We start from the raw sequence: 12,392 nt of genomic DNA, 5'->3' as shown, positions 1-12,392 counted from the left end.
TTTGCATAGAGATATACGATAACTTGTGGTGCAAAAGAAATAAATGTACTTATATTGGGACCTTGGTCCTTGGCAGATACGGAGTGTGTGACAGACTTAATGTATGGCTTCCATACTGTATGTCGTGCACAGCATGGGTTAATGTGTATGCTATGGAGTGACATTGGCTAGGCGGCTGTGCTAGATATAGATTGCTGGTCAATAAGGGATGAACATGAGGCCTGGAAATCTTTCCTGTGCTGTGCTCACAGAAAACAGCACCTTCATTCATGTGGCTTCTTATTGCATTGTGTTGATGTTCTGTAATAGGTGGGAAGGGGGGGGCGAGATTTATTTTATGCTGCTTCATGAAGTCTTAAAAATGCATGCTTCTAAGCGCACACACACGCACTCACTCATTGCGTTCAGGTAAAGCAGTCTTCCAATTTTACCACTGTGTGTTCTGCAGCAAGGCAGCTCGGAGAGAGCTTCTGATAAGAAGTCTGATAGTGATTAATTGGGAAATCTAAAATAACGTGTCCGTCTACATGGAGAATCCTGCAGCCGTGGGGCCGGATCCCGCACCTTGCTAACGCCATGTTGCACGGAATGTGAGGCACATACGGAATGCACAGAGATTTGCTGTTGGCAGGGGGCGTGTCCTAGCTGCATTCTCAATGTCCATGTGAAAACCAAAGTTGCCCACTAAAGCAGCTGGTATATTACCTGGCATACAAAAAAAAGAAATGCGTCTACTCCTTGTCGTCGCAGCGTGATATTTCTCCAGTAGCAACTCGCTCCATATTTTAATTTGTGATCAGCCTCGAATCAGGCCATTAATGTCCAATAAGGCCTCCTATAATGAATTTGGCTTACACTGGCAATGGGGAACATTCATTATAACGAGGAACACGTCAGACCGCATTATTTGATTATTTCACCTCATGACGCTGACTAGCGGGCGTCCGACTGAGCGATTCAGTTGCTTCTCCGTTCAGGCACTTATTAGCCGCATGGGACGTTTCTGCTCCAACCCTCCCAATGTGTACAGTAGAAATGTGCGACGTGTCCCATTTGGACGCACGATAGTGAATAAACTGTCACCTGACTCTGGAGCAAACATTGGAATATTGCCACATCTAATGTACCAGGTGATTTTATGTTCTCCTTCATTTATATGGTGCCACAAACAAAGTACAGAAATGAGCAAAACAAAAAACCCAGCGACTTACAGCACAAGACAATGTAAGAAAAGTACATGGTATACAAACATTGCTGCATCAGCGGTCATACCACTGACATAAGTACCAGCTGGGCAGAAGCCGAGGGTAAGGTACAGTTATAGAGAAGATGGCGGAGAGCAGACCATATTCTAAGTAAGAAGGAAAAGCACATGAGGGAAGAGGTCCCTGCTCGTCAGAGCTTACATTCTACAGGGGTGCTAGAATGGAACAGAGGGTTTGATGAAGGTGCTGGTTCTCATTTTGACGTTTTGTGGAGGGTCTGGTTATGCAAACGTGAGTGCCCCCAAAAACATTTGAATCACCCCCTATGTGACTGTGCAGCGCTCCTGGACGCTTTATTCACTGTTTAGTTTCCCCTATTCCCAGCACAGATAATACTGTATATATTTGCTGGTTGCTGAATGCAGCCTGGGCGGAACTGTGCACACATAGCGCTTGTATGTACAAGCCCCTAAGTGCCCTGATTATCTCTGCAAGTTTGGCATATTTATCTGACAGTCTGAAAACCTGCCTATCCTTCTCTGTCTCGTGTTGGGGCATCAGACCGGCATATTATATTACTATACTCCGTGCGAAGGAGATTTGGACCCCGCACCTTTGTGCAGAATAAGCCGGTTACCATGCACATGAGATGGTCGCTAAGCATTATATTATGCACACCTTAGAACCACAACAATCTGCAAGAGTACACAGAGAGCTTGCCCTGGATACCCAGAGATACACAAACATGCTACCGCCTGCACTCCTGTTCGTTTCTTATTGGAAGAGGGCCGACCTGTTTCTTGAACATTTGTTCCTGCTGAGTCTTCTCGCTCTCCTGACCAGTAACATTTTCATACATCGGAGACGAGCGTTGTCCCAGATGGGCATGACAGCAGTGACATCTAACAGAGCCAGTCTTATCTAAAAGGAAATGACGTGCAAAATAATGACGGCTTACCCGCAGTAAGGCCGAAGTCTGTTTCCTGGTCTGTGTCGGGGCGCGGGGAATATCTGCACAAGCTGCTCAGTCATTCTGTAATTATACATGTCACACCAACACTCTGTAGATGAAATGGGACTAGGTGCTTAATGTCCCTGCCTAAAACGAGAAGTCGCCTATAGTGAATCTTCCAGTTACTCATTATGTAACAAAGGAGGCACGGAACCCAGTATTTGATTGAAAGTGACACAAATAAAGCAGTGATCACACAGCGTTGGGGTCGGTCCTGTCTCAGCCATGAAGAGGGTGTGTCACAGGAACAACATGTTTCTACGCGAAACTTGCGGCGGTTATTCCCTTTTTACAATCACCTTGCCTTATGAAACCAAAGGTTATCAGAAAGTGTCTGTGTGGGGCGCAGGCAAGCCTAGGTTCCTGTGGGCAAACTGGTTTCTGGCTGCAGCAAAATGTGCCTCCTGCAGATATGCAACATGTTCCTGTTTTCTTACTGTGATCTGTTTAAACCCCCCTCCCCTTGTCGCTACCTCTTGGGCCTTCGTATTCTGCTATTGTTCCATTACACGTACAAGTACGTTTCCTGGGCTCATGTCCTAGGTTACCAAGCCCCGATTGCCTTATTCAATGTAAATGTTGTATTGTTTTACCTCAGAGGCCAGTGTTGCCGGCTTTCAGCAGAATGATTGAAGCGTAGATGCTGCAGAAGTTTACATTCTGCTCACACAGTTACTGCAGGTCACTTTTAGCTCTCGAGAACGCTTTTAAACATTCATTGCTCCACTTTACAATCACTAATTTGGATCTACGGAAAGCCGTTAGCTGCCCTTGAATGCGTAAGTATAGTCAGACCTCGGCCCGTGATAAATGCTTTCCCTTTGTGTATTGGTCTTTGCATTGCGACTGGATCTCCAGAACAGTCGACAAATAGGTTCCCCGACTGTGTGCTGGACATACCAGTTTCTAAAATCTCTTGAAACCTGGTATATGACTCCCTATATGTATGCACCCTAAAGGCCCCCACACACTAGAATGATTTTTTGTCCGATTTCCGACCGATCATCCGATATATCGGCTGTTTTTTTATCGATAAAAATCGCCCGATATATCGGACGTTCGGTCGGAAATCGGACAATCGGGCCAAAAATCGTTCTAGTGTGTGGGGGCCTTAACCGATTTGTGGAGCCGTGTGTTGGAATGTTTGTTTGGCTGGGTGAAATGTGTTTTTCTCTGTGTCCCTCCCTTCAATTCTATGCTAATTTACCAGGCCTTCCTTGCTACTTGGTATTGCATGTGATGACAATAGTCATTGGTGGATGCCTGCTGTCTGTAAATATGATGTTATTTGTAGATCAGCTTACCTGCTTTCCCCAGCTATGGATAGATAAAGGATGGGGAACCTTTGACCCCCCCAGCTGTTGTTGAACAACACATCCCAGCATGCCCTGCTACAGTTTTGCTATTTGGTCATTCTAAAACTGTTGCAGGCCATGCTGGGATGTGTAGTTCAACAACAGCTGAAGGTTCAAAGGCTCTAGTATGCTTCCACAAATGAAGGCGCTGCACTGAGATTACTGGGTAGTCGATGAGGAAACTGAAATGGCTGGTGACATTAGGGGCATCAGGCACAAAAGCCAGGCGTTCTTGCACTACAGTGGCTCAAGCGTTAATTGGGCGAATAACGAGGTCTGGACAGGATTCCACATAGAAATTCTGCACGGCAATGTTTGTTATACTACTGGTTAGTATGGCTGCAGGAGGAAGACTCCATGTCCTTGAAGGCATGGTATTTATTGGGGCAGGAGCTTTAGAGACCATGGCAGCTCAACTTCCTAATGTCTTCTAAGTCATTGTGTAAATGTGACAGGAAAACATGGGCGTCCACAAAAGGCTACAGTAGGCAAAAGCGCATATACTAGCAGGACAATGCACAAGGCTGTTAGTGGCCATAATGACAGTACTGGAGATGGGGTTGCAGTACCATATACAAGGCTGTTAGTGGCCATAATGGAGACTGAGCTAGCAGTACCATGCCCAAGGCTGTTAGTGACCATAATGACCGTACTGGAGGCTGAGCTAGCAGGACCATGCACAAGGCTGTTAGTGGCCATAATGACAGTACTGGAGGCTGAGCTAGCAGGACCATGCCCAAGGCTGTTAGTGACCATAATGACCATACTGGAGGCTGAGCTAGCAGGAGCATGTACAAGGCTGTTAGTAGCCTTAATGACTGTACTGGAGACTGAGCTAGCAGGACCATGCACAAGGCTGTTAGTGGCCATAATGACAGCACTGGAGACTGAGCTAGCAGTACCATGTAAAGGGCTGTTAGTGACCATAATGACAGTACTGGAGGCTGAGCTAGCAGGACCATGTACAAGGCTGTTAGTGGCCATAATGACAGCACTGGAGACTGAGCTAGCAGTACCATGTAAAGGGATGTTAGTGACCATAATGACAGTACTGGAGGCTGAGCTAGCAGGACCATGTACAAGGCTGTTAGTAGCCATAATGACAGTACTGGAGGCTGAGCTAGCAGTACCATGTAAAGGGCTGTTAGTGACCATAATGACAGTACTGGAGACTGAGCTAGCAGTACCATGCCCAAGGCTGTTAGTGACCATAATGACAGTACTGGAGACTGAGCTAGCAGGACCATGTACAAGGCTGTTAGTGGCCATAATGACAGTACTGGAGGCTGAGCTAGCAGGACCATGTACAAGGCTGTTAGTGGCCATAATGACAGCACTGGAGACTGAGCTAGCAGGAGCATGTAAAGGGCTGTTAGTGACCATAATGACAGTACTGGAGGCTGAGCTAGCAGGACCATGCACAAGGCTGTTAGTGGCCATAATGACAGTACTGGAGACTGAGCTAGCAGGACCATGTACAAGGCTGTTAGTGGCCATAATGACAGTACTGGAGGCTGAGCTAGCAGGACCATGTACAAGGCTGTTAGTGGCCATAATGACAGCACTGGAGACTGAGCTAGCAGTACCATGTAAAGGGATGTTAGTGACCATAATGACAGTACTGGAGGCTGAGCTAGCAGGACCATGTACAAGGCTGTTAGTAGCCATAATGACAGTACTGGAGGCTGAGCTAGCAGTACCATGTAAAGGGCTGTTAGTGACCATAATGACAGTACTGGAGACTGAGCTAGCAGTACCATGCCCAAGGCTGTTAGTGACCATAATGACAGTACTGGAGACTGAGCTAGCAGGACCATGTACAAGGCTGTTAGTGGCCATAATGACAGTACTGGAGGCTGAGCTAGCAGGACCATGTACAAGGCTGTTGGTGGCCATAATGACAGCACTGGAGACTGAGCTAGCAGTACCATGTAAAGGGCTGTTAGTGACCATAATGACAGTACTGGAGGCTGAGCTAGCAGGACCATGCACAAGGCTGTTAGTGGCCATAATGACAGTACTGGAGACTGAGCTAGCAGGACCATGTACAAGGCTGTTAGTGGCCATAATGACAGTACTGGAGGCTGAGCTAGCAGGACCATGTACAAGGCTGTTAGTGGCCATAATGACAGCACTGGAGACTGAGCTAGCAGTACCATGTAAAGGGATGTTAGTGACCATAATGACAGTACTGGAGGCTGAGCTAGCAGGACCATGTACAAGGCTGTTAGTAGCCATAATGACAGTACTGGAGGCTGAGCTAGCAGGACCATGCACAAGGCTGTTAGTGGCCATAATGACAGTACTGGAGACTGAGCTAGCAGGACCATGTACAAGGCTGTTAGTGGCCATAATGACAGTACTGGAGACTGAGCTAGCAGGACCATGTACAAGGCTGTTAGTGGCCAGGTGGAGGACTTTTGCTGTTCTACATTTATTGTCCAGTAATTTGGTATTAGCTTTAATTGTAAAAGGAAAACCAGCGATAATTTTGTGTTCAACGTGGGAAAGTTTTCGGAAGATTCAAAGTACTAAAAATACTTCACATAAGCTTATGGTTGAAGGCGATTTTTTTCATTTCTATGCAATCCTGAGAACTTGTTTTAGGGCTCCTATTGTCTCCCATTTTATAATCCTCCACCCCCTCTCTCCGTAGGTTTCCTCATGTCCGTGAAGTATCGCTCGTGGATTTGCGGCTCCCCGCCCTCGGTGTGGTCAGTCAATGCAATTCCAACCCCGTGATTCTCTCCAAGCGCAGTGCCGGACGTCATGAGCATTGTAATCCCGCTGGGAGTCACCACACCAGATACATCCTACTCAGACATGGCTGCCGGATCAGAGTAAGTCCACTGCTGTCTTTGCTGAGGTAAACCGAAGTAATCCAGCCTCACTTTTCTTCACACAACCACTGAAGACAATGTGGTACCTGGCACCAAGACGTTAGCAGCAAATAAGATAGGGCCTCCATGGCTCGGACTTGTTATCTCAGCACATCCTGCAGATTATGGATTGGACTGAGATCTGGGGAATTTAGGCCAAGTCAGCACCTGGAACTCACCATGTTCCTCAAACTAACCATGTTTGAGGGGTGCATTATCGGCTGAGAGAGGCCATGGCCATAAAGGAACACTGTTGCCATGAAGGGGTGTACTTGTTCTTCAACATGTATAGGTCGGTGGTATGTATCATCTTGGACACCCACCTGATGCCATCGAAAACTTGGCAACCTTCCATTGCCCTGTGGTGCAATGCAACGCTCACCAATCCATTGTCTGCAATTTTCGGCAGAGGACGGGTTTTTTGAACGGCCTGCAGTTACGCAGTGCAATACTCTGCAAGCTGGAATACACTCTGTGTTCCGACACCTTTCTATCATAGCCAGCAGTTATGTTTCCATCAGTGAGTTCCACCGTAGGTCTTCTGGTGGATTGGATCAAATGGGTAAACCTTCGCCCCTACGGGCATCTATTGATTGATGTTACTGTGACATGAACCTACCTAAACTTGACTTGGCTTCCAAATTCCCAGATGTCTGTCCAGTCGAGTCTCTGTGGTAGATGCCGGAAAGACAAATCCATTACTTGGAGATCTCAAAGGGCATAAAGGATCGGCTAGTAATGTCTTGGTGCCAGGTACCGCAGGACAGCTTCAGAGCTGTTGTGGAGTCTGAGCCTCGGTGTTCAAATTCCCCGACTCTGGGTAATGAGTGCCTGAAACAAGTAGGGTGGACTAGTGGGGATGAGCATAACTTCCTCTGCGTACCATCAGCCATAGAACGTGCCGTGTACTGTCTGTCTGGGGGGAATAGTGATTAACAATATGATTCAGCGTAGGCAAGCACCACTGCACCAGTCTCGTGGCATGAAGACAAAAATAAATGAAAGAGCCACTGAAAGGAATCCCACAGGGGGACGTGCATGTGTTGGTGATTGCTAAGCTTCACGGTTCAACTCCTTTTGGGAATTTTGGCTAATCTCCATTCGGCTGATTGTGTGCCAGAGGGACATTATATAGAGGGAACCACTGAATCTCTCTCACTGCAAATGCTTCCTTATATGGTGGGGAAGGGTTATCATGCAGCAGTAGTAGGTAATCTGCCAGAATATGTGTATGTGTGTTTGGGGGGGGGGGGGGGGGGGGGGGGGGGGGGGCTGTATTTTTTTTCTTTGTAGATATATAATGCATTTTACATTTATTTTTTTTAAAGCAAGTCTAGATCTCATCATTTCTTAAGCATTAATGTTCTGCTGAGAGATAGATTTCTCATTCCCCATAGGATGAAGGCTGCGGTGTCTGATCTTGGCAAACTCTTATGTGGCTAGAGCGCCACCTACTGACCGATATGAACATTACCTCTGACATTTTTCAAGCAGGGTCGCTTCCAATATACATAATATAATTTTCTCATAAATTGGTTACGTAATCTTGAGTTAATCCTTTGACATCACAGCATTTGCTGAGGGGGGAAGTCTTGTGATCAGCAGACCCCGGCCAATCAGTTTGACTTTACTTTCCCTCACATCCTTCTCTTGGCCTTTAGTCTGTGCTACGTACTATCTGTGAGTCAGGTGACTTCTGGCCAATGAAGGTTTGATGTCCTGTATATAACCAACCCTCTTAATTCTAAGATCACTTGTGTGGTCTGCGTTGGGGCTTAGGGAGGTGATCGGTTAAAAAAAAATCCAGTGTTTCCGCACTTGGGGTAGATGTATGAAGCGGTGATAAAGGAGGAGAAGTGAGCCAGAGGAGGAGTGGCCCATGGCAACCAATCAGCACTTAAAGTAACATCTATAATTTGCATAATATGAATGAATACAGAGCAGCTGATTGGTTGCCATGGGCCACATCTCCTCTGGCCTTGGCCCTTAGGGCTTCATCAGATAGGGGAGAATATACACATTCCACACAGTTAGGACCATGGAGGGAATGGAACCCATGACCTCAGCGCGGTTAGGCAGTACTGCTAACCATTACACCGTCCGTGCTACATAAACATATGATGATGTAGCGCAGTTTGGAAGCCTATGATGTGAGTGTTGTTGTGTTTTCCTCCCACAGCCCTGAATCAGTTGAAGCAAGTCCAGCAGTTAGTGGAAAGATCATCTATGCAACGCACAGTTACCCAGGCAGCCAGAGCCACGGATACCGGGGCCTACCATATGCAGTAAGTACCATGCTCCTCACTAGCCTGCCCACAGCCTCCTATTTAGGAGGAAAGCTATTATCCGGCCAACCTACAGTCTCCCTGTGGCCTCTCGCTCCCGACAGCCAACCACTTTGCAGGTTCTTATCCAGAAAATACTTTTCTAGAGCTGCCCCTGGAGACTAGGTTAATGCAAACAATGATGGGTGCTTTAGGGTTTATCAGATCTATCAAGCCAGATATTTTTTGGGTTTTCAAACCCAGCCTGTAACATGGCAGTTAGTAGCTGATTGGCTTGCCGTTTATCACTCTCCAACTGCCATGGTACACAGGCTGGGTTTGAAAAATGACAGGTAGGAGCTGATTGGTTGATTATCACTTTATGAAGCTTAGTGCATCTTGCCGCTCGGACTTTAAAATGGGGGGGGGGGGGCTGCCATTCGCACATTTATGTGATATCCCATTTGTATGTGCAACCCATGTTTAGGTCCAGCTCTTACACATGTGTCCCAAGTGGGTGGCAGTTACTGGTGGAGATGTAAAGGAGGGCAGGTCTAAGGTTAGCAGAGCCTGTGTCCTGGTGGGAGGCCATGGGGGTAGGCAGAAAGCCCCACGCAGAGTAATAGTGGACTTAGAATGATGACAACGATGTACTGATGTCCGGCTTCATGCAGTATTAAAGGAATATCAGATACAGGTTTGCTGTCTGTATTTAGTAACTGCTGGACTTTGCATTGTAAGTGTGTGTGTTTAAAATATATTCCCCTACCTTATAGGATCACAATTATGGTGCCCCTCCACCACCCACGCCACCGGCATCACCACCTGTCCAGGCCATCATCCCCCGAGCAGAGCTCAATGGTATTCACTCACCGGAGGAGGAGGAGCATTCTGGGGAGAGCGAGAGCTCATCTGACGGAGAAGGGATCCCCAACTGGTGTCACTGCACTAACTCCGCAGAGGGCTTTCTCATCAAATGTGAGAAATGCAGGTATGTCTGCTTCCCCGGGACCTCTGGCTTGTAACATGGCAACAGGAATAAATACTGCCACCAGAAATGGGCACCGGTGCTTCTCCACATTTTGAAAAATTGCCTAATTTGTACTTGTATGTTTGTCTTTGTTTTTTTCAGGGGCATGAACAGGGGTAAAGTTATCCAACTGAATCGCCGAAAGCAAGACAACGTTTCTGGTGAGTTTCCCATTATCTATCTTATTACTGCTATGTAAGACCACTGGAAGTATTTCGGCATACGTCTCTCTCCATTTACTATTCTAATGCACGTTATCTGTACAGGAGGGGAGAGCAGTGCTACAGAGAGCTGGGATGAGGAGCTGTCTCCATCCACTGTGCTGTACACAGCCACCCAGCACACACCAACCAGCATTACGCTCACGGTCAACCGAGTCCGGAGAAGTAAACCGAAAAAGAGGAAGAAAAGCACAGAAAAGGCTCGGAATGCTCCAAAAACCAAAAAAGTAAAGGTAGAGACACACATTAATGATGAGTTAGGTGGCAATAATCTTACTTGTCAACCATAACTGATGGATTAGGAGGATCTAGTCTCCCTTGTCCTACCATAATTGATGGGTTAGGAGGCTCTAGTCTCCCTTGTCCATGAAAAGTGATGGGTTAGGAGGCTCTAGTCTCCCTTGTCCACCATAAATGATGGGTTTACATGGGTCTTCAACCTGTGGCCCTCCAGATGTTGTGAAACTACATGTTCCAACATGCATTGCCACATTTTTTCCTATAAGAGCATGCCAAAAACCCTCAGGGCATGCTGGGATATGTAGTTCCACAACATCTGGAGGGCCACAGGTTGAAGACCTGTGGGTTAGAAGGATCTAGTCTCCCTTGTCCACCATAAATGATGGGTTAGGAGGATCTAGTCTCACTTGTCCACCATAAATGATGGGTTAGGAGGATCTAGTCTCACTTGTCCACCATTAATGATGGGTTAGGAGGATCTAGTCTCACTTGTCCACCATTAATGATGGGTTAGGAGGATCTAGTCTCACTTGTCCACCATAAATGATGGGTTAGGAGGATCCAGTCTTACTTGTCCACCATAAATGATGGGTTAGGAGGTTCTAGTCTCCTTTTTCCACCATGAATGATGGGCTAGGAGGATCTAGTCTTCCTTGTCCACCATAAGTGATGAGTTGGTAGTTTAGTTGTTTCTATTCTCCCTTGTCCTGCAGAAGACCTGTTTTCATTGGAGATCATTTGAGTCTTTTCTACAAGTTGTGATTATGGTCATCTACTTCACATGTTTATATAAATAAACTTATGACTATATCTTTATACTCAAGGTCACTTTCCGAATCAGTGTGTTGTTGCAACCTCCGGTGAAGCCTCATTTTGAACAGGGCGCATGCTTTAATTGCTGACTTGTTTGTTGTTGGACAGTAAAGGTTACCTGATAGCATTGATTTTGCAATAGACTTGTCACTGTGTTTGTGTCAGAACATATGCGTTAGGATACTTAACAAGTATAACGCTAGCAGAATCTTAGCCACGTGCCTGTAAGTGATCGCTCTCCGATGAAATGTTCGTCTTTTGAGTAGTCTGATGGCTGTTTCTGTTTGCACAGGCATTTAGGGAAGGCTCTCGCAAGTCCCTCCGCATGAAGGTGAGTTCCTCTTCCCCTTGACAATACTTAGTGTATCAGTCACTTACACACAGTGAAGGCAGCCATGTTCTGGGCTTAACCAATGATCACGGCAGAGCAGCCTGTTGAATCACTAAGTGTTTCTTATTCCTAGGGAGCGGATAGGTTGGACGGATTCGTCTGTTTTGGTTCAGGCAACAGTTACACTTTAGGCATTCGGTCACTAAGGACAGGCACCTATACGCATATATAATTATCTGCAGCTTTGTTCTATGCGTCAGTGTGTAAAATCTGCAACTTCAGATGTTGGCACCATATAATTTAGGTGTCTGTAGACCCCACAACGTCATGGCAACCAATAAAGTCATGCTCCCGGTCTGCCACAACCTTGTTTCGTACCGTTCCCTGCATTAACTGCACAGTGAACGCAACTTAGGAGCTTCCATAGAGAACGCAAAATACCGTAAAAAACTGTTACAAACTGGCGCTTGATGCACCAGAATTTTCAGCTATTGAGCAATTTGGAACGGCATCTGTTTATACGAACCATGATTTATATACATTTTTACGTCCAAGCCAGGGACGTGTCTTACCCCTATGGCACTTGGTGCAGCTGTTTAAAAATCTACGTGCATGCGTGCTCCGAAGAAGGGCATGGATTCCCGAGACTGGGGCTCGGCTTCTCATTCCGAATCCCCTGGCTTCGTCGTTCCAGGGGAGATGGTGGCTGGCCCCAGTGACTGTTGGGCTACAGTGCCGTTTCTTACACAGTGACAAGAGCTGGCTCCAGTCATGGAGTGACACCAGAGTACGGCCTACACCCCCCGCCATGACACCATCGGCCTAAGCTCCATGCATTTCAGACAAATGACTACAACATTTTGTGTGTTAAGATTTCACTGCAAATAACCCCCCAAAAAATATTTGAAGCGCTTGCCTTTGACAAAATTATGTGTATGACAAAATCAGTGTTGTCCGATATCTTAACTTGTTGATTACTGTTCAGTCGGTTACAAAGCAGGGGATAGGGATAGGTGTGCAGTCCTTAAATCTGAAATCGTTC

The 12,392-nt window shown here is 46.5% G+C and overlaps 1 protein-coding gene across 5 annotated transcripts in view; it reads left to right on the top strand.

Annotated features, from left to right (window-relative positions):
* The window catches only part of SETD5 (SET domain containing 5), a 71,876-nt gene that overhangs the window by 37,781 nt on the left and 21,703 nt on the right, over nt 1-12,392 (top strand). For 3 of the 5 annotated variants that reach the window (XM_083155958.1, XM_083155957.1, XM_083155956.1), the window contains exons 3-8: nt 6,229-6,412; nt 8,631-8,736; nt 9,492-9,706; nt 9,848-9,906; nt 10,012-10,199; nt 11,312-11,350. In XM_083155958.1, coding sequence (XP_083012084.1) covers nt 6,342-6,412; nt 8,631-8,736; nt 9,492-9,706; nt 9,848-9,906; nt 10,012-10,199; nt 11,312-11,350 — 678 coding nt within the window. In that variant the 5' untranslated portion in view covers nt 6,229-6,341. The remainder of the gene's footprint in view (nt 1-6,228; nt 6,413-8,630; nt 8,737-9,491; nt 9,707-9,847; nt 9,907-10,011; nt 10,200-11,311; nt 11,351-12,392) is intronic. The other 2 variants (XM_083155959.1, XM_083155960.1) reach the window with 2 other exon arrangements.

Source organism: Crinia signifera, chromosome 8 (assembly GCF_055691185.1).
Source record: "Crinia signifera chromosome 8, ASM5569118v1, whole genome shotgun sequence".
Lineage (NCBI taxonomy): Eukaryota > Metazoa > Chordata > Amphibia > Anura > Myobatrachidae > Crinia > Crinia signifera.
Note: the sequence above shows the minus strand (reverse complement) of the source record. Positions and strands in the feature narration are given on the sequence as shown.